The sequence below is a fragment of the Narcine bancroftii genome, chromosome 7 (assembly GCF_036971445.1).
Source record: "Narcine bancroftii isolate sNarBan1 chromosome 7, sNarBan1.hap1, whole genome shotgun sequence".
NCBI classification, from domain to species: domain Eukaryota; kingdom Metazoa; phylum Chordata; class Chondrichthyes; order Torpediniformes; family Narcinidae; genus Narcine; species Narcine bancroftii.
The window spans coordinates 82,455,937-82,478,407 of NC_091475.1; the positions used below are offsets into that span (position 1 = coordinate 82,455,937).

A 22,471-nucleotide genomic window follows, 5' to 3' on the forward strand; every position below is an offset into this window, starting at 1 on the left:
TATATATTAATGATTTAGATTATGGAATGAATGGCTTTGTGGCCAAATTTTCAGATGATGCGAAGTTAGGTGGAGTAGCAGGTAATTTGGAGGAAACAGGGAGGCTGCAGAAGGCCTTAGACAGATTAGGACAGAGAAGTGGCAAATGAAATATAATGTTGGAAAGTGTGTGGTCATGCACTTTGGTGGAAAAAAATAAATGGGGAGACTTGTTTTAAATGGGGAGAAAATTGAAAATACCCAGATGCAGAAGGATCCGGGAGTCCTCATGCAGGATAGCCTGATGGTAAATTTGCAGGTTGAGATGGTAGTGAAGAAGGCAAATGCAATGCTGGCATTCATTTCAAGAGGAATAGAATTGGAATAGAGCAGGGATCTAATGTTCAGACTTTGTAAGGTGCTAGTGAGACCTCACTTGGAGTATTGTGAGCAGTTTTGGGCTCCTCATTTAAGAAAAGATGTGCTGATGTTGGAAAGGGTTGAAATGATGTTAACCAGAATGATTCTAGGAATTAAAGGGTTAAATTAGGAGCGTTTGACAGCTCTTGGCTTGTGTTTGTTGGAATTTAGGAGAATGAGGGAGGATCTCATTGAAACATTTCAAATGTTGAAAGACATGAACAGAGTAGATGTTGAAAGGTTGTTTGCCATGGTGGGAAAGTCTTGGAGAAAAGTGTCTTATTAGTGCAGAAGTGCGGAGGAATATTTTCAGCCAAAGGGTAGTAAATTTGTGGAATTTATTGCCACAGGAGGTTGTGGAGGCTAGGTCATGAGGTGTATTTAAGACAGAGATTAATAACTTCTTGATTGTGGAGAGGGCTGGGCAGTGGGGTTGAGTCGGAAAATGGATCAGTTCATAATTAAATGGCAGGGCAGACTCGATTGGGTGTATGGTCTATTTCTCCTCCTATGTCTTATGGTCATATCTGCTCCAGGTAATTTGGGGCCTCTTGAATTCTCGCAATAGAGTGACCACTCCCTTCCTGTTTCTAACTTGCACCCACAATGCCTTGATACATGGTCCCTCCCTTTCTGCAGCTGTCAGACTATTCCTCAATGTCACACCCTGCTCCTTTTACCTCCCTCCCTTATCCTTTTTGAACCATCTAAACCCTGGGACTTGCATCAGCCAATCCTGTCCTTCCATCGTCCAAATTCTCTGCAACGGCCACCACATCAGAATTCTGTGCACTGATCCATGCTCAAAGATCATCGCCCTTAAAGCATCAAAGTACACATATTTCAACTTATCCAACTGCCTGTGTTTATACTTCATCCTGTCCTTCCTCAGTCTCACTACACATTGCATCTTCCTTTCAACCAACTGCCTTGATATCCGACATAATAGTCCGATTCTCAGTCCCCTGCCTAGTTAGTTTAAATCACACCAATAGCAGCTGCAAACCTGCCCACAAGCATATTAGCTTCTCTCCAGTTTCAGGTGTCATCTGCCCCTTTTGTACTAATCATACCTGAGGAGATCCCAATGATCCACAAGCCTGAACCCCCATCTGCAGCACCAGCTCTTCAGCCACACACCAGAATTTCCTGTTCTCGTCTTCACCTGTGCATGACACAGGCAGCAATTCAGAGATCTCTGTCTTAAATACACCCAATGACCTGGCTTGGACAAGCTCCTGTGGCAACAAATTCCACAGCTTTACCATCCTTTGGCTGAAAAGATTCCTCCGCACTTCTGCACTAATAAGGCACTCTTTAATCCTGAAATTGTGTCCTCTTGTCCAAGACTTTCCCACCATAGGTAACATCCTTTCAACATCTACTCTGTTCATGCCTTTCAACATTTGAAATGTTTCAACGAGATTCTCCTAAATTGAGGTCCTGCTTTTTAGCTTCCTTCTTATCTCCCTTTATTTTCCCCTCATGACCTTATCACCTTTCCTATCTATGTCATTGCCCCTTCCCGTTCCGACAGTCACCTCCATCCTGAGCATGACTGCCTCCCTGTAACTCTTGTTTATCACCCCCTTATCCACAGTCATTTAGAATTAAAGAGGTAGAGAATCACAGAAAGGATGGTTGTGAACTGAGGAGAGAAGAAAACTAACAAAAATTAAAATACAAAGAACTACAGATGTATCTGAAGGCGGAGAAGGTTACAGATTTTGGGAAGGACAAGATACTGAGAGTCTTGAAAACAACAGCAATACAATGTTAAAGGAAGTTTTCTGCTTGATAGAAAAACTCTGTTTTGCATTTTAATTTTTTTTACATTGGTTTACAGAAGTCTGCTTCTCTTTCCCATCTTCTGAAGTTTAGTTTGTTTCTTCTGCAGAGCACAAGAGAAATAGAAGCCAAAAAAAATGAGGGCAGACTGAAACTTTTCATTTTGGATGCAGACACTCAGGTGAGGAAATGGAGTTTTAGCAACGAAGCTCCTGAAATGTCGTTGTCCTTTTGAGGCTGCCATAGTCCTGGGTAAGGAATTTGGGTACAAAAGTCTGAGAGTTCAGTGAGCTAATTCTTCCAAAGCAGAAGCTGTGTGTGCGTGGTGTATGTATGTCTCTTGTGGATCTTCTCTGCAGTGTCTTTTCCCATTTGCCTCTCCTCAAAGATATCGCCAGCTCAGATTTAGTACAACTGATCTGAATATTCTACCCATGATTCAGATTGAAAGTCAAAATGGTATAGTAGCTGTAAAGCATCAGATGGCAAGTCAATGCAGAGGATCAATAACCGACCAAGATCACTGGGGGCTGCCTTTCCTCTATTGATGACTTTCACTGGGACCATTGCTTAAATAGGGCTCAAAGAATTATAGAAGACCCTTCACACAGAATCTTTAACCCACTATCATCAGGAAGGAGGTACAGGAGCATCAAAATCAGGACTGCCAGGCTGGGAAATAGCTTCTGTAGAAAGTGAGATTGATGAACATTGTCCTGTAACCTTGAGTCTCTTAATGAAATTAGAAAAATATCCCAAAATATTTATACATTTTTTTTTGTATTATATCTTGATGTATAAAGGGTGATTGATAAGTGATGTGAGAAAAATGTATTATGTGTGTGGTCTGGAGAAACACTGTTTTGTCTGGTTGTATGTAACAAGCAGGTGAAAATGAACTTGATATTGGGCCAGAAGTCTTGAAGTCTGGCTTGTATTTCAGGGGATATGAACTCACGTACTCCTTGAGAATGTTGCATTCGATTTTGACAATAACAGGACAGAAATGCAAAGCTGGAATCTGTGGAACAAAAAGCTCTGAAGATACTGTTTTGCCAAATAATTCCAACTGGTTGATTGATGATCACTTTCTTTAAGAGAAGGAACTCTGCTATCTGTTTTGGCCTCTGGATATCCTACAGCAGGCTAGTGGACATTTGAGATGTGTGAATAAGCTGCTCATTGTGTGGAAATTCCTGCCAGATGATCAAGGCCAGGTTAACTCTGCCCCCTGAGGAGCAAGATGGCCAATAAATACCTACCCTGCCAGCAAAACCCTCATCCTGAGAATGTTAGTCGTTTATTAGAACTTCAGTCGACAAACCCATTGAGTGGACTGTATTACGAAATGGCATCGCTTTTTCTTCCTTTCGGTCCATTGCTAATTTTTTGGCAGCTTGAATTTAACAGCACTCTATAGCAGTCTGAACTCTGTCACAGAGTCATACAGCACAGAAAGAGAGCTCTTCTGCCCTCAGAGCCCATGCCCAACCACCCGTTTACACTAATCCTGCATTAGTGTCATTTTATTCTCCCCAGATTCCCACCAGCTTTCCCTTGATTCCATTCTGGGGGTAAAAAAATTACAGACTGATGAGCTGTGCATCTGTTGTTGGGGAAAAAGTTCCCAGTGATTGGATTGGAAAGGCTGGGGTCTACTGGTCAATATGGTTTTGAGCAGGCCCCACAAATTTGAGCGAGTTCTTTGAAGAGCTTCCTAAGGAAAGTGAGGAAAGGTGGTAGACATGGTGTTCATGTAGTTTATCAAGGCTTTTGACAAGGTTCCAGTTGGGTTGGCTGGTCCAGAAAGTTGGGAACACATGCTGCTCAAGGTGTTTTGGAAAACCGGATCCAAATTTGGCTTGTAGATAGGAGGTGATTGGAAGTCTTTCAATAGTGGTACTCAACAGGAATCCATGCAGGGGTCTTTGTTATTCGCTAAACATACATGAATGAGTTTGATAAGAGTCTAATAAACAAGGATTGGAGGAGCTGTTGATTGTGAGGATACATAGGGTAATAAATCAACTGGATGGTGGGGTGAAGTGGTGAGGCAATGCCCTTTGGGTCATCCAACACTGGCCACACATCCACAGGAAGCAGCAGGTACCTTAGAAGCACTGATGTACAGTGGGTCCTTGAGTAGCCCCCTGCAAATGTTTTCAGAGATGGATAGGATAGGAGGATGCTTGTTATAGGCATGAGTATTGCATCCAAGAGTTGGTACATTTTTCTGCAGCTGTACAACACTTTGGATAAGCCTTGCTTAGAATACAGTGCTGGTCTATAAAAAGGATGTGGTAGCACTGGAAAGAGTGCAGAGGAGATGAGGGGTGACCTGATGGAGGTTTATTGACCATAGTCATGGTAGGGGAGTCTTTTTTTTAATGTTAGCAGCTGGGGTGGGGGGTGGGGGGCGGGGGTTGCTGTGAAATTTGGGCAATCATATGAGACACAGTAATTTTAAAATCCTGTTCATATGATGTTTGTAATAATGTTCTATATGATTCTTGGAAAAAATTAAAATATCTAAAACAAAAAGGTAGGGGAGTCTAAATCGAGGGGACATAGCTGAGAATGGAAATATATAAAGGAGATCTGAAGGGCAAAATTTTCACATGGATGGTGTTGAATATTTGGAACAAACTTCCAGAGATGATGGTAGAGACAGATATCATCATGGCATATATAAACCACTTGGACAAGTACGTGGATAAGAAAGGGATATGAAAAAAATGGGATTGGTGCTTGTCAGTATTTTGGTTGGCATGTAAGAGCTGGGTGAAGGGCCTTTTCCCATGCTGTACACTCATGCACCTGGTTGGGGGGGGGGGGGGGGTGGTGGTAGAGAGAACCCATGTGGCGACATGGAGAATGTGCGAACTCCACACAGGCAGCACCTGAGGTCAGGTCAGGATTTAAACTGGGTCTCTGGAGTCACGAAGCAGCAACTGCACCACTGAACGTGTCTGCAAAATGCAGATTGGAACTGGAACGGACGTGCAGTCTGCAAGATCAGGATACAGGTGTCCGTTGGCTTCTTTGAGGGCCTTCCCTATTCAACTCCTCCCTGTTTACAAGTTCAAGTCTATTATCATCTGTCGGTGCAACCTGTCAGAACAGCGTTTCTCCGGATCACGGTGCATTCATGCAAATGCACAGCACATAATAACCACATGTATACATAATAAACATTTTGGGATGATAGACTACTATTCATCAATCTCACGCCAGCTTATATATCTGATTTTGATGCTCCTGTGGCTCCTTCTTGATGGTAAGGACCCTCAATAGTTCTTTGAGCACGATTTCAGCAATGCTCCCGGTGAGTGTCTTCAGCAGAGCAAAGGGAGAGATCAGTGATCTTGTCAGTCATTTTGATAATCTATATTGACATCCAGTTCGATGCTTTACAGCTACCAAATTACACGGTGATGCAGCCAATCAGGACACACTCAATAATGATCCTGTAAAAGAAATTGTCAAGATGGGAGGTAGCATCACCCTCCTCCACCTCTTTGGGAAGTGTAATCGGTGCTGTGCCTTCCTGACTAATAAGGTGTTATGAGTCCAGGATAGGCTGTCTGTTATGGGCACACCAAGGAATTTTGTATTCTCCACTATGGAGCCATTGAAATGCATTGGAGAGTGGTTGACCTTCATCCTTCTGATGTCCACAATCATCTCCTTTATCTTGTTTATGTTGAGACTCAGGTTGTTGTTCTTGCACCATATGACGAGCCTTTCAACCTCCTCTCTGTAACCTGAGTCATCACTGTTACAGACAGGCCAACTACAGGTGAATCATCTGCAAACATGATGATTCCATTTGAATAGAATCTGTCAGTGCAGTCTTGAGTCAGCTATGTGAACAATAGCAGGCTAAGCACACAGCCTCAAGGTGCACATGTGCTCAGTGTGATGGGACTTGAGGTTTTGTTGCCAGTCTGGACTAACAGGTGTTTTGCTGAAAAAGTCTAGACCGCAGTCTCAGAGAGGGACATTGAGTCTCGGTGTTCTCCTTGGTAAGGCCCACAATACCGATCATTCCTTAACTCTTGGCAATCCTTTTCCGTGCCAATGCCCTTTTTAAAGTTGTTTCTAGATCTGATTCAAGCCAAGTACTGAATTCCAATCACAATAATTGTTTTATTTTTCCCCCTTTTAAGAAGCTGGACTTCTCCAATATTGAACCAGATGTGAAGCCTTTTGAGGAGAAATTTGGAATGCGTTTTTTGGTGAGATGCAACGACTTGTTCTTCAATCTGCAAAGCTGCGTGGCTGAAAATGAAGAGGGACCCACCACAAATGTGAGCGGGATAGTCATGAGATGTTTTAGGGGTACAGAGGGTCTGGGGGTGATGTTAAAGAGGTCACAAAGGTAACAGAATCTAGAGCCGAAATATCTGAATGGAAGGAAATATTGTATTTCTTTTGCTCTTTCTGTGCAGCCCAATGATATTCCATTGGAATATAGTCACCCTTGTAATTTAGGAAAACTGACAGTGAAACTGTCCACAGCAAGGTCCCACAAATAATCATGTGATCAGATAGCAGGTTTTACTGGTGCTGGTTATGGGATAAGTGGGTAAGTCCTTCCTTCTTCTCTTCAAAAAGTTGAATTGATTACCATCTCCTCTGACAGTGTGACGCTTTGTCTAAATCACACTGGAAAGTCAGTCAAAATATTTAAGTTTCTCAAATGGGATGAACTTGCAGCTGTTTGATTCACAAGAGGGCAACACATAGCTAACATCACAAATGAGAAGGGGACAATTGAGGCCTTAAAAATGTGAAGGAATTTGTATTGAGAATATAGCACGATAACTGGCCCACGAGTCCGTGCCACCCAACTTTCATTCCAATTAACCTACTCCCCTGGTATGTTTGGAATGGCGGGAGGAAACTGGAGCCCCCGGGGAAAACCCACGCAGACACGGGGAGAACATACAAACTCCTTCCAGCCAGCACGGGATTCGAGCCCCAGTTCCTATTGCTGGCTGGTGCTATAAAGGCGTTGCGCTAACCGCTACGCCAACCGTGCCACCCATTTGACGCAGAGAAGACTTATTGAGGAGGTGATAAAAACTGGGGATGGGGGGGTGAGAGACGTCAAGTGCCCAGGAAATCAGGAAGATTATACCTTCCCTCGGGAGAATGTGGTTTAAGTAACGAAAAGATATGGGTTTAAAAGGATAGAAGCAAAACACTGCATATAATGCACATCTGAAACAAAGAAACCTTGGGAAAGCTGAGCGCACTCTGTGGGCTATGCTGCATCTGTGGAGAAAGAAAAGATCAATGTTCTACAGAACGAGAAACGTGGGATCTGCAGATCCCAAGGAGTGTTTCTGGCTCTTTCTGATTTTGCTTTGGGTTAAAGGGAGCTGGATGAAGTATACAGGAGAAAGGGCGATGTCGAGGGATGGGAGCAGGTCAGATTAAAACCCGGCCTGGAGAAGAGGATCTGGGAGTCGGAGCATGCGGGCTCTCCAGTTGTGACAGCGATCTTCCTCCTTTTAGGTGGAGCCTTTCTTTGTCACCCTGGCGCTCTTCGACATCAAAGACAATCGGAAGATCTCCGCTGACTTCCACGTGGATCTGAACCACCCAAGTGTCCGACACATGCTGCCAAACTCCGCGGCAGTGATGAATGGTGGCGAGGTGCTGCCCTCGTCCCAGAAATTAATCAACGGCGTTCCTGAAAGCTTGCTGCAGTACCCTAAGCAGGTGGGGGAGATGACTGCTCGTTGAATTATATCTTCCAATGCCAGCCTCGAACCATGTGATCAGCATTCTCCTTTATAGGGAGAGCTCTGACTGACTTTGAGTATGAAAATATGGGAAGTCAAGCTTATTTGTGATTTCAGGTGAATGATCATAGATTTTGATGATATGTCAAGCATGCTCAATGCTTGATAATCCTCCATAGACTATTTTGGGTGAAGCTTTTTAAGACAGCGAGAGGTTAAGGACTAGTCTGAAACCAGGATGGATGTTGCCTTTCTGAAAGGAATTGGATAAGTCACAGGTTAGTAGGTGAATTAATTGGTTTTCATTTGAAGTACTTCACAAATAGAGTGATAAAATAGCTTAGTTGAATGTGTCAGCGATGCACCAACAATTTAGAGTCTGTAGATGCTGGGATGGAGGGCAATGGGTGGAGGGAAACTCAGCAGGTCACACAATATCCATAGGAAGAAAAGAATAATCAACGTTTTGTGCCTGACCCTTGTTCAGGTGTAAGCAAAAAGAGGCAGGGTGCCTCTAAAATGGTGGGAAGAGGAGGAAAGGAGAGGAGGGAGGAAGGGACAGAGGAGGTAAGAGGTCATGTGTGGGTACAGGTGGGAGGGTAGAAGCTGAAAAGAAGATAGATGGAGAGGCTGAGAGTAGGTCTGATAGGAGAAAGAAGGGAAGAGGGTGGGAAGCTGGAGGAAAAGGAATTTCAGGAAAAAGTCAGGGGAACATGACCCAGTCAATGGCTCAGTGGTGGAAAGGGTCAAGAACTTAAAATCTCAGAGGATCTGTCCTGGAGCCGCCTTGTCATTGCAACCATGAAGAAGGCTCGCCAGTGGCTATACTATGTGAGATGCCTGAGGTGGTTCAATATGTCACCGAAGACTCTCGTAAACTTCTACAGGTGTATCGTGGAGAGCATTCTGGCTGGTTGCATCACTGCCTGATATGGAGGTGCCAATTCTCTGGACAAGAATAAACTCAGCCTGCAACATCACAGGCATCAGATTTCATTCCATTGAGGACATCTATGTGAGGCAGTATCTTAAAAAAACATCCTCTTTCCTCAAAGACCCCCACCACCCAGGCCATGTCCTCTTCACTCTGCTTCCATCAGCAAAAAGGTACAGGAGCCTAAAGACGAGCACTCAGTGGCACAAGGACAGCTTCTTCTCCCCCCACCCGCCCCACAATCAGATCCCCAAATAATCAATGAACCAAAGACACTGCCTTACTTTTCATGCTCTACTATATAAAAAAAAATATTAACAATAATAGATTATTGTTAATATTTTATTTTATTTTTTATAGTAATGTCGTAAAATGGTTATAATATGTACATTTGAACTACGATGCTGCCACAAAACTGAATTTTTTGACAATAAAGACTGATTCTGACATAGAGAGGGAAAGAGAGAGGGGGAGGGAATTAGGTTGGAGAGTGCTGTGATGAATTACATGGTGTTGTTATTCTAATTTGTGAGTGGCCTGGGTTTGGCAGTGCATGAGGCCATAAACAGATATGTCGATGTGGGAATGGTGTGTGGAATTGAAGTGGTTGGCCATTGAGAGGTCCTTGCTGTTGTAGCAGACAGAACAAGGGCAAAACAAAACGCTCTCCCAATCTGCGTCTCGTCTCCTTGATATAGAGGAGGCCACAGCGGCAGCAGCCGATGCAGTAGATGATCCCAGCAAGTTCACAAATGAAGTGTTGTTTCACTTGGAGGGATTGTTTGGGCCCTGACTGGTGGTGAGGAAGGAGGTGAGGATGCTTTGGAGGTGTTTAAACTTTGCTGGTTTCAGGTGGAAAAATAAAAGTAGGTTAAACTAAACCTCGTATTTTAACAACACTTCATATTCTGGTGGACCAATCCTGACCGCCCGGTGCTGTCTGTTTTGCATTTGCCTGTTCTCCCAGTGGGTTCCACCCCCTTTGCCCTCCACTGGGTGCACTTCCCTCATCCCATACAGTTAGCTAGTGCCATTAAAAGAAAGGTTTGTGTGAGAGAATGCTGTGGGAAAAGGCAACTATTGTGTGCAGTTTTTGTTACCAAATTACAGGAAAGATATCAATGTGATTGAAGGAGATTTACTAGGATATAGCTGGGTCTTGAGGGCTGAGTTCTAGGGAAAGTTTTAATAGATTAGGACTTTATCTGGAGTATTGGAGAATGAGGGGAGATTTGATAGAGGTGTACAAAATTATGTGGGGTACGGACAGAGTAAATGCAAGGAATTTCCACTGAGGTTGGGAGAGATAAGAACTGGAGAACATAGGTTTGGGTGAAAGGTGAAGTGTTTAAGGGGAGCTTTTTCATGCAGAGAAAGGTGAGAGTTGGAACGAGCTGCCAGCTGAAGTGGTGAAGGTGGGCTTGATATCAACATTTTAAAAAAATTTGGATAGGTACATGGATGGGAGGGGGATGGAATGCTATACTCCATGCTTGGGCTGAATAATTGTTTGGCATGACTTAGATGGGCCGAAGAATTTGTTGCTGTGCTGCAGTATTCTATGGCTTGATAGGGTGTTCTGGGACAGCTGGTGTTGACTCTGTCAGCTGAATGTCCTGTACCGTTGTGAGAATTTTAATGTTTATGGGGAGAAGCCAGGTGAATGGGGTAGAGAGAAACATCAGTCTTGATTCAAATGATAGGAATCAATGGGATATGTGGCCTAATTCTGCTCCAACATTTGATGGCCTTTTAAGATTGCCCAGGAAGGCAGTTGGAATTGCAATTCAGACCTGGTTTAATTGAAGGGTGGAACAGACTCAATGGGCTGAATGGTCTCCTGTCTTAATGACCTGCATGGGTTTGTTTTTAAGATGGAAAGGAGCGATTGTGGTGACCAGTGGGGTTAACCTTGTTTCCAGCTTCTTGTGGCTACCCCAGTTTTACCTGATCAGAGATGCACCCTGTCCCCAACATCCTCCTCCCTTCAATTGAAATAGCCTATCTCCTTCCCAGTCCTGATGAATGATCTTCAATCTGCATATTCCTGACCTCCTGCGTTTTCCAGCGTGTTCTGTTTTAATTTTAGATGTCCAGCATCTGCATTGTTCTCGAATTCCCCCTGTGCTCAACCCGTTACCTGCACTTGGTATGCAGCCTTCGCCATCCAAGATGCCCATCCAGACAGTTTGCCAGTCACTACCTCCACCATCCCTTGGTAATGCGTTCCATTTCAACCACCTTGTGGATGAAGAAATATCTTCGTCAGATCTCTTTTCAGTTCCCTACCCTGTAACTGAAACATATGTTTTAGATCCACTGCTGTTGGGAATGGCAGACGGTAATTCTGTAAACTTTTGGGTAATTTTCCCCCTCCCTGCGCATAAAACAAATCCAGCCTCTTCACATCGTTGAAGCAACATGCTGGAGAACCTCCCTTGTGCCCATTCCAGCTAAATCACATCCCCGTTCTCTAAGTGTGATGACCAGAGCTGTGGGCAGTCCTCACAACTGTGGCTTAACTGTTCTCAAGAATAAACAAGAGTTACTGCTGAGGATGGTCAGTGAATCATTGCAGCATTTATGGAAGGTGACTGACAGTTGATGTTTTGGGCTGGAAACCTTCATCAGAGACAGCAAGTTCCCTGCAGGATACTGAATAAAATGGTGGATGAAAGATGAATGCAGGCGGGAGAAGGAAGAAATGGGAAAAAAGAAGTAAGAAGATCCAGTGAAGAAGGGAGGCAGGGGCAGATGAAGATGCACGCTGATAGGAGGAAGGAAGGGAAGGGTTTGGGGGCCTGGGGGAAGGAAGCCTTTTATTCAGGCATCTCTCCTCTCTCCCTCATGAAGACTTTAGTCGATTGTCTGTCACCTTCCACAGATACAACCTGACCCGCTGAGTTCCAATACCACTGTGTGTGTTGCTGTGGTGTGTTTTATGAAGATGTATTGCATCGTCCTGCTGTTAGGGCAAGTATCCCACACGCCGCCTTCAACATCTTCTCTCCCCATGCTGACACCTTTGGAGATCCCTGGACTTTCACTACAAGGGTCCCTCTGTCCCTCAGTACATTAAAACCCTGATAATACACCATGTTCAGGACTCTGGCAGATTTGCCAGGCTTGAATACTATTCTTGTTAACCTCCCCATTGCACACTGAAAACATTTGATTTGGACATTAAATGGAATATAAATTTTACAATTAATCTGGTAGTGTGAAGGAAATTGTGTATTGCTGAGTTTCGTGGGAGCTTAGGACCCAAGGCCCCAATGTTTCTCAGGAGGTCAGGAGCAGGGGCTCTGGTGAGATTCAGGGAGCAGGAACCAGGACCCTGATGAGTTTTAGAGGAGAACAGAAACCAGGACCCAGGTGGGTTTTAGGGGAGAACAGGAACAAACTCCTGGCGAGTCTCAGAGCACAGCAAATCTCACCTATGAGCCAGCAGGATCAGCTGGATGTTCAAACAGGCACGGATCAGTTTATTAGCATTCCACTGTCCCCTTGGGTCTCTGCCATTCGTTATGGCGATTGGAACTCCCAGTGACATTTGAATGAATTCCAGGTGTTTTTTCTTCTCTAGGGGATCTTTTCTGTCAGCTGCCCCCACCAAGACATCTTTCTGGTTGCCCGGGTGGAGAAGGTCCTACAGGGAGGCATCACTCAGTGTGCTGAGCCCTACATGAAGAGCTCCGATTCGGCCAAGGTATGATCCACTACTCCCTCTCCCCTCAGCTTCAGAACATGCCCTGAAAATAGGTCAGCTACCTGTCTCCCATGCTGCGCTGGGCATGGGGAGATTAAGTCCTCTGCTTTCCTTCAGAACAGTACCACAAGCTTATTTTTTGTGGGAGAAGAAATGGTCATAATGTCCACTGAAGCTGCCAGAAGTCCGTTGAACAGATTGGCGCTTCCGCAGACCTGTTACCTTGCTGCAATGTGAGGCTGGATCATTGTGCTGGAACCTCTGGACCAGGACTAATCTACAACCTTTTGGTTCAAAACTGTTGGAGAGAGCTCTGGCTAACATGGGGGTGGGGGTGGGGGAGTAGCGTGAAGGCGTGTGGTTCATGCGCTCAGCAATGGCGCTCAGAAGGTGACCGGTCCGCCCTTGTTGGCTGCACAATGGCATGTTGTCTGGGCACCCTCAGTTGCTGAAGCAGTGACCTGTCTCCTTTGGCACTGCAGTCTCCGGGTTCCTTGTTCAAGTCAACAGCAAAACCCCTGAAGGAACACCTAGTAATCTGGGTGACCTGATTCTATGTGAATTTCACAGACCCCTCCCCCCAAGTCTCTCTGTGTTTTGTCTCTCTTTGAACTCTGCAGCCTGCCAATGTTGTTGCCTTCCTCCAGTTCTGCGCTCCCAACTTAGTTACTCCACCATCAGTGCCTGTGCCTTCCAACTGTCTGTCCTGAGGTCTGGAATCCCCTTCCTCTCTCCCATGCCAATCAGACTTGCCCCAAGACCACCTCTTTGGCCTTGCCCCTTAGAGCAGACAGCAGACGCACCTTGAAATGTTGACGAGCAAATCATTTGTGTTGACTGTCCAACAGTCTGACCAACAGGTGGACCCCAGCCATTTATCTCAAAGGCCTAAAGTGCCGTCTTGCCAGAGATGCTGTCAGGAAATATCCACGACACAGGACGGCTTGAGACTGCGCAAGTATTTGATGAGCTTTATTCTTTTACAGGTTGCACAGAAAGTTTTGAAAAATGCCAAGCAGGCTTGTGTCAGGCTTGGGCAGTATCGTATGCCCTTTGCTTGGGCCGCAAGGTAAGAGGGTGTAGCTGTGGCCAGGAAACTTTCTCAGCTAAAAGCTCAAGGACATGATGCTCAGCTGAAAGATTTGAAGTGGTGTCACAATCTGCTTGGGCTGAATGGCCTCTTACTGTCTTCTTTGGCTTGGCTTTGCGAACGAAGATTTATGGAGGGGGTAAAAGTCCACGTCAGCTGCAGGCTCGTTTGTGGCTGACAAGTCCGATGCGGGACAGGCAGACACGGTTGCAGCGGCTGCAGGGGAAAATTGGTTGGTTGGGGTTGGGTGTTGGGTTTTTCCTCCTTTGCCTTTTGTCTGTAATGCACATGAAAATGCACTTGATGTGAGCCATGTTGATTTTTAGAAGGTTAGATTTGAAAAAGTGAATTTGCGAAGGAATATCTCTTGCCTGGGAACAGACCGGAGACTACAGAGTAGGAGCCTGGAGCGTGCTGTGGAACAGAGACACCTTGGAGTACAGGTGCATAGTTCCTTGAACATGGCAACTCAGGCGGACAGGGCAGTGAAGGAAACATTTGGCACGCTGGCCTTCATTGGGCAGGTTATTGAATAAATGTTGAGGTCTCATGATTCAAGTGTAGTTTTCGTGAGACCACACAGAGAGTACTGTGCAGTTCTGGTCACTCGCCTATTGGAAGGATATCAATAAATTGGAAAAGGTGCAGAGGAGATTCACCAGGATTTGCAAGGACTGGTGGTATTGAGTTTTAGGGAGAGGTTGGATAGTCTTTGTGGTGGGGGGGGGCATGGGGTGCAGTTGGTAATGATCTTATAGATGTTGAAGCACTCATGGATAAAGTAAATGCTCATAATCTATTCTCCAGGACAGGTGATTTCAGAACTAGAGGGCATTGGTTTAATGTGAGTGGGGCAAGATTTCAGAGGAATCCGGGAGGCAATTATTTCACATTGTATTGGGAACAAGCTGCCAGAGGAACCTGTAGAAGGTAAAATTGCAACCTTCAAAAGGAATTTGGACAGATATGTGGATAGGAAAGGTTATGTATTGTCCCAATGCAGGCAAATTGGACTCGGCCAGAATGCCAACTTGGTTGGCAGAAGGGCCTGCACCCTGCTGTACGACTCCATGACTCGAAATGCACGAATCTGGAACCAAACATAATCTGCTGGAGGAACTCAGCAGGTCAAGCAGCATCAGTGGGAGAGAAAGAAAGGTTGTCGTTTCAGGTCAGGTCGGTCTTGATGAAAGGTTCCAGCTGAAACCATATTTTCTTTCTTCCACAGATACTGCTCAACCAAGAGTTCCAGCAGGTTGTGTTTGGCTCTTGCTTGAGTTGTGGGGCTAATATTTTGATCCAGTTGCTCTTGCATTTCAGTCAGTTATAATATGTTTTACAGGAAGCTTTGAAATTAAAGTTTTAAATTAGTTTACTCAATCAAAAATGAAAAAAATGCCATGGAGAAATCGTGGGTAGTTACCCATAAATGTAGAAGCATTTGCGGATGGAAAGTTTTAATCAGGGAATGTATGTTGGGCAATGATGAGTTTAAAGGAAGCCTGAATGAAGACTTGTGGGAAGAAAGAGGGGGAGGGTTATATTTAAATTTTAAATATATTTACAACATGTTCGAAGCTGATCCCAGCCGTTGATACTCATGCAGTCAATTGCACCCGATTAACCTACCAACCCCGTAAGCTTTTAGAGGACTGGAGGAAACTGGAGCACCAGGGGATACTTGTGCAGGTCACGCGGAGAACACACACACTCTTTGCGGACAGCGCTTAATTTGAACCTGGGTCTTTGGCGCTAACTAATCTTTCCTCAGCTCCTATTTTTTAAAACGCGTATTCTGGATCTAATAATAAATGTGCGCAGCTGTGAAAAATGGAAAATAGTTTGCGTTTGGTTCAACGCTAATGATATTTAATTGACAATGGAACAGAGAAAATTACCATCAAAGAATGATCCAAAACATAATAGGTGTAAACAAGAAATCTTCAGATGCTACAAAACTGAAGCAACACACAAGGTGCTGGGGGAACCTCACCAAGTCAGGCACCATCCGTGGAAGGCAATGGATGGTCGATGATTCGGGGCTGATGAAACGTGCTGGCCTGCAACGTCGACTGCCCATTGCCCTCCACTGACCTGCTGAGATTCTCCAGCACTTTGTGTCTTGTTCCAACATGATTAATGTTGGTCTCCATTCTGGAATTAACTTTAAGGTTTTGTGCATGGCTTTTTTTTTAGAAAACATGAGTTTTGAATCATTGTTCTTTGGTGAAAGCAAATTCTAAACATCTACTTTCTTTTTTAATAGGCCTGTCTTCAAAGATACACAAGGGACACTTGACAAGAATGCACGATTCTCTCCACTTTATAGGCAAGATAGCAATAGGCTCTCCAATGAGGATCTGTTCAAGTTGTTGATGGACTTCAGGAAGTAAGTCTGATTTTATATCATTCTAATTTTTTTTAAAATTTGATTTAATGATTCAGCACAATAACAGGCCCTCCTGGCCCACAAGCCTCTGCCGTCCAAATACACCTATGTGAGCAGTTAACCTTCTAGCCCCATACATCTTTGGAATGTGGGATGAAATCGGAGCAGCCAGAGAAAACGCACGCAGTTATGGAAGAACGTACATACTCCTGACAGACAGTGACGGATTCAAACCCGGGTTACTGGCACTTTAATAGCATTGCACTAACTGCTGCGGCAACAGTGCATTACTATTTATTGTGGTACAATTCCAAATCTGTGGTTGTGAATCTTGCTGCAAAGTTTCAGTTTTGTTTGAACTTGGGACTACAAAGATTGCTGATGTGGTGGAGAATATAGCATTCATTCTTTGAATGTGCTCTTCTAGATCCTGTGGAGTGGGCTGAAAGAATTAGGATGTAGAATCTAAAATGTTCTCATCCTTATTTTTAATATTTTTTTTTCGTTTCATTAGACCAGAGAAAATGTCTAAGCTTCCAGTTATCTTGGGGAATCTAGACATTAGCATTGACAACATGACTCCGGATTTTCCAAGTAAGTTTACCTGCAAGTTCTCATCAGATTTCCTTCCCCATTCTTCACTCTCTCCACCAACCTCTGCAACTGTTCTCTGATTTTTGCTTTGCAAATGCAATGAAAATGCAGATGTTGAAGGCAGAAAGTGCCAGGTTGATTGGCAGGTCAGGCAGCATCTCTGGAGAGAGGTGTGGTGTCGGAGTTTCAGCTCAATGACCCTTCATCAGGTCTTGCCTTTCTCCATTGCCCCTTATGTACATCCCCATAACCCCAATATCTACACCATTTAGAAACTGCCCGAAAGTGTATTCATCCCAATTCCTGGACTTTCTACTCCATGTATTTTTCCTCTAGCTCATTCCTCATGATACCTTTCTTTTCTAAGGCTCCTTTAACAACCCTGTTGGAGAGTTGAAAATGCAGTGCACAACCACTGCAGGACACGCAGCAAGCTCCCACATGCAACAGTGGGATCACAACCCAATGACCTGGCTCTTTGTAAATATTGATCAGGGTACCTTTAATCAAGAAGCCTGGATTAACACTCAAGGGACCTGAGTTCAAGTCCTACCATGTCAATAATGAGTATCAGTAAGGTGATAATGAAACCATTTGTCCTATTTGACTGAAATCCTTCAAAGAAGGAATCTGCCCAATTATCTCATCTGGCTTTTGTTTCACTCTAAGTTTACCAGTATGGTTGCCTGTTAAATATCCTCTGAAATGTCCAACAAAGATGAGCAATGATCAAGGCCACCAGCAGTGACATCAAGAAGAGTAAATGAATGAAATTAGCTCCTCACCTTTGACTACGCCAGTGCGATGACCTCCACGTGTGATGTTGGGTGCTAATGCCCCATGAAATGTCTCTGTCCCCCTGCCCATAAATACATCGTGTGTTTTATTTTCACAGGTTGTGTCAATTCCTCATACATCCCAGTGAAGCACTTTGAAAGCAGCTCCAAGGTCCTGGTTACCCATGAGGTGGAGGAATTTTTTCCTTGTATAGCCAAACTTTCTCAGCCTTTCACCATCTACAACAATCATTTCTATGTTTACCCAAAACATCTGAAATATGACAGTCAAAAATCATTTGCAAAGGTGAGTAACGTGGTACAAATTAAATGTGGGTTATGGTATTTTGCAATTTTAAGCCATCTTTTGTTAATTTCCCTGCTTTGGCTCCCTTCATTCCCTGGAGTCATTCGGACCTTGTTTGTCTTAAGCATGACAAAATTTGGCTGATGTTTGTGTTGTCATGCTGGCGTTGAGCAGAAGTAGCTGCGCTGGTTAGCTACAGAGGGGTTTGGAGCTGGGTATCCTTTGGTGAGTGATTCATCTCCTGGAAAGTCTGAATCTTCCCATCATCTGCAATTGACCTTCCCAATCGTTTTACTGAAGCACCTGCCTTTTCTTTTTGCTTGCATCTGACAAAGGGCCCAGGCCCGAAACATTGGTTACCCTTTCCTTCCTGTTGATGCTGCGTGACCTGCTGAGTTTCTCCAACGAGTTTATGAATTGCACTCAACTCCAGCATCTGCAGTCTTTTTAGTTTAACACCATCTACAAGCTGCAGGGAAAAAGTGTTTCAGGAATACGCACTGCTTGCCACAGGAGCACTGGCCCAGAGTATTTAATATGCTGGATAAAAATGGCGGATCCAGGAAATCTAAGCTTTCACCTTCTGGGACAGAGCAGACTGTGCACCACCCTGAACATCCTCCACACTTCTGCCCTGTGCGCTATTCTGTAAAGAGCAATGAAGTAACATGATACGGTTGTTTAACAGCACCTCCCAAATTTGTGCCGCTTCCCATGAAAAAATGTCTCTGCTCCTTCACTGTCATCGGATCTAAATCATGGAACTCATTCAAAGAGCACTGAGAGCACCTCAGCTAGTAGATGTAACATAGAGCATTGCAGGCCCTTTGACCTACAATGTGGTGCCAACCTATATAAACCTACTCCACAACAATCTAATTCTCCATGACCTCACACCCATAACCCTCCATTTTTCTTACATCCATGTGCCTGTCTAAAAGTCTTTTATAAGTCCCTGTTGTATCAGCCTCCACCACCACCCCTGGCAATGCATTCCAGGCACCCTCCACTCTGTGCACTCTCCCCTAAACCTTAAGCACTCCAGCAACCTTAGCTCAGTCCTCCTCTCCGGTGCTGCCAGTGCAGAGTTTGCACGTTTCCTCGGCTGTTCCAGTTTCCTTCCAAGTGACAAAAGGTGTGGCAGGAAACAGAAATATTTGGGGAGAGGACGAATGTACAAGCTCCACACTGGCAGAATCGGGGCGGGGGGTGGGGGGGCGGATGTTGGGGAAGGATTGAAGGGTGACTGGCCACTGTAACTTGCCCTATGTGTGTCAATGACTTGTAAAATCTCAGGGTGGGGGGGGGGATTGGTTAAATGGAAAATTAATGGGGAATGCGATTACTCTGGGAGCCAACCTCAACTTAAAGGGATGGAATGGCTGCCTCTGTTCTAAAGTAAATCGTATGATTAACTGTACTGCAGTTAAAGTTCAGTGGACAATTTGTGAAATTTCAATGTTATCCAGTTGTTTGGAAAACCCAATGGTTTGGTATCTGCCTGTGTTTACCCTTACCCTTCCCACTCACTAGGATCTTGGCTCCTGCACCCTCTTCATTCACCTCTGCCCCAGTTTCTACTCTTTCTTCCAACTTTTTGGAGCCCCAGTTCCTGTGCCTCCCAGGGGCCTGATCCTGAGCTCCTTACTACCTGTTCCTGCACTTTACAAAGGCCCATTTCTGGGCTCCCAAGAGGCCTGTTCTGTGCTCCCTTTGAGCTCCCCACGGCTCCATTCCTGCGCTCTCCAGGGTCCCATTTCTGCATTCTCCAGGGCCTCATTTCTGCACTCTCCAGGGCCCCATTTCTGCACTCTCCAGGGCCCCATTTCTGCACTCTCCAGGGCCCCATTTCTGAGTTCTCCAGGGCCCCATTTCTGAGCTCTCCAGGGCCCCATTTCTGAGCTCTCTAGGGCCCCATTTCTGCGCTCTCTAGGGCCCCATTTCTGCGCTCATCAGGGCCCCATTTCTGCGCTCTCTAGGGCCCCATTTCTGCGCTCTTCAGGGGCTCAATCCTGTGCTCTCTTTGAGCTTACCAGAGCCCCAACCCTGAGCTTCTTTTGAGCTCCCCTGGGGCTCCAGTTTCTGTGCTCCTTTTGAACATGCCCATTGATTTTGTGCCACTCAGTGCTCATCTTTATGCTCGTGTACCTTTTTCATGATGGTGGCAGAGTGAAGAGGGCATGGCCTAGGTGGTGGCGGGTCTTTGAGGATAGAGGCTGCTTTTTTAAGACACCGCCTCATGTAGATGTGCTCGATGGAGTGAAGGCTGGTGCCTGTGATGTTGCAGGCCGAGTTAACAACCATCTGGAGTTTATTCTTGTCCTGAGAGTTACCACCTCCGTACCACAGTGATGCAACCAGCCAGAATTCTCTCCACGATACACCTGTAGAAGTTTTCGAGAGCCTTTGGTGTCAAACCGAATCTCCTCAGACTCCTCACAAAGTCTAGCCACTGGCGAGCCTTCTTTGTGATTGCATCAATATGGAGGCTCCAGAACAGATCCTCGGAGATGTTGACACCCAGGAATTTGAAGTTCTCGACCCTCTTCACTACTGAGCCCTCGTCGTGATCCCCTGACTTCCTCCTGAAGTCCATAATCATCTCTTTAGTTTTGTAAATGTTGTGTGCAAGATTGTTGTTGTCACACCATTCAACGAGCTGATCTCTCTCCCTCCTGTACGCTTCCTCATTGCCGTTTGTGATTCTGCCGACAACTGTGGTGTCATTGGCAAACTTGTAGATGGCATTGGAATAGAGCCTGTCCACACTGTCCTGGGTGTCTAATGAGTGGGCTAAGTGAGTCAGGTTATTTTGTAACTTTACTGCACTTTGCTCAAGGGAGCTCCCACTCATTCTGATTTAAGTAGATGGTGCTGGAATGTTTGTTGGTGCCAATATGACCAGTCCAACTTGGCCAAGGGAAAACCCCTCAAATGAAGGGGGGTGGGGGGGAAGAGTAACGACAAGATGCCACAGTGGTGGCAATGGTGTAAATAGAGACTATGTATCAATGTACATTGATAAGAATGAATGCCCACTAAGGACGCAAAGAGACTTTGAACTGTTTTCTTTTTGTAAATAATTTATTGTGAATAAAGTCTATTTTTGGGGAGAAAAATTTTACCTTTTTCTTTTGTTCAGGCAAGGAACATTGCTGTTTGCATGGAGTTCAGGGAGTCTGACGAAGAAGATTCACAACCTCTGAGGGTTAGTATGATTTAGACTGAGAGGGTTGGGGAAGGGGTTTCCGTTTATTAATGAGAATACGGTGCAAATAAGTGAGTTAAGGTCGACAATTCTCAATGGTTGTGTAATTGGCAGTTTACTCCCAAAAGTGCTGGAAATAGAGTTGTACAGCATGGAAACAGGCTATCATATCCACACTGACCAATTGGCATCCAGCACTTGCCCCATTACCTTTGATACCCAGAAGATATGAGTGCTCCCCTAAAGACTTCTTAAACATTGCCTCTACTTCCCTCAGCTCTCCCCGGCAGTGTGTTCCAGCCACCTTTCTGGATGAACAAGATCTCACTCAGATCCCCTTTCAATCTCCTAACCCCACCCTATTTCCTCTGGTTTTATCTGCCTCTGATGCAGGATGGCACCAGTGACTGGTTTGAATCTGGTGCTCTATGTGCATTCTCCTTGTGACCTGCATGAGTTTTCCCTGGGTCCTCTGGTTTCCTCCCACATTTCAAGGATGAACAGGATTGGTAGGTTACTTGACTGTAATTGGCAGCACGGGTTTCAATGGAATCAGCTTCTACCATGTTGTAAATATTTTCCTGAAATCCATCCATGATTTTATAGATGTCTCCTCATAACCTCCACTCCAGGGAGAGCAGACCTCATCTCTCCAGTCTCTTCATAACAGAACTCCTCCATCCCAGGAAGTAACCCTGTGAATTTCATCTGCATCCACACCAGCACTATCTCATCTCTCCTACAGTGGACCAGAACTAAATACTGATCTCGATGTTCCGACAGAACTAAATTCTGCAGCAAATTCTGTCCGGCACAGCAGAAACAAAGGATAGTTATTTAAAAACAGCATTCATCAGATCAATCTCATTCATGTAACTCCAGTAGTACTAGGATTGATTGACAGGACCAACCCAATCATCTCCATGCTACCTGACAGTGATGGTGTCAATAAATGCAACCTTTACCGACATGCTAAACAAAATTAATTAAAGTGTAAAAGTCGCTCAGAGAAAGTGCTTGTGTTTTAGTGTGAGAGTTGCACACTTCACCTTGTGGAAAATATATTGGCCCAAGAGAAAAAGAGAGAGTAGATTTTCAAAATGATTTCTGGACTACAAAAGCCCCTTTTACACTTGCAAGTGATCCCAGTGTGAAAGCAAAATCAGCTCAAAGCTGGAGTCAGATGATGTCATCTTACGTCGGGGATTGACAGCCTTGACCCGTAGTATATTCCCCGGCCTGTGCAGACTCTGGCGTTGCAATCGGGCAAGTGTGAAATGGGTAATTGCATTGTGGGATTGAAATGTCCCAAGTTTTTGCGTGAGTGCAGGAAGAAAAGATTAAATTGAAGGTATAAACTTTGCCATGGGAAAGTTGCAGTGGGGGGGAGGTGAGAGAGAGAGAGAGAGAGAGAGAGAGAGAGAACAAGTAAACAGCAATAAATAGCAATAGCGGACAATTTTTAAACAGCATGGGAAAATTGGTAGCGCTATAGCGCACAGCTTATAAAGACTGTGGGGTGGA

The 22,471-nt window shown here is 44.8% G+C and overlaps 1 protein-coding gene across 17 annotated transcripts in view; it reads left to right on the forward strand.

Annotated features, from left to right (window-relative positions):
* dock9b (dedicator of cytokinesis 9b) overlaps window positions 1-22,471 on the forward strand; it is a 346,813-nt gene that overhangs the window by 187,893 nt on the left and 136,449 nt on the right. For 16 of the 17 annotated variants that reach the window (XR_011341986.1, XM_069890523.1, XM_069890538.1 and 13 more), the window contains 9 exons: window positions 2,297-2,368; window positions 6,357-6,497; window positions 7,711-7,917; window positions 12,461-12,583; window positions 13,570-13,652; window positions 15,940-16,062; window positions 16,577-16,656; window positions 17,552-17,739; window positions 20,882-20,947. Coding sequence is in view for 16 of the 17 variants with exons in the window: in XM_069890523.1 (XP_069746624.1) it covers window positions 2,297-2,368; window positions 6,357-6,497; window positions 7,711-7,917; window positions 12,461-12,583; window positions 13,570-13,652; window positions 15,940-16,062; window positions 16,577-16,656; window positions 17,552-17,739; window positions 20,882-20,947 (1,083 nt within the window). In the remaining variant the exon portion in view is untranslated. The remainder of the gene's footprint in view (window positions 1-2,296; window positions 2,369-6,356; window positions 6,498-7,710; window positions 7,918-12,460; window positions 12,584-13,569; window positions 13,653-15,939; window positions 16,063-16,576; window positions 16,657-17,551; window positions 17,740-20,881; window positions 20,948-22,471) is intronic. The other variant, XM_069890526.1, reaches the window with a different exon arrangement.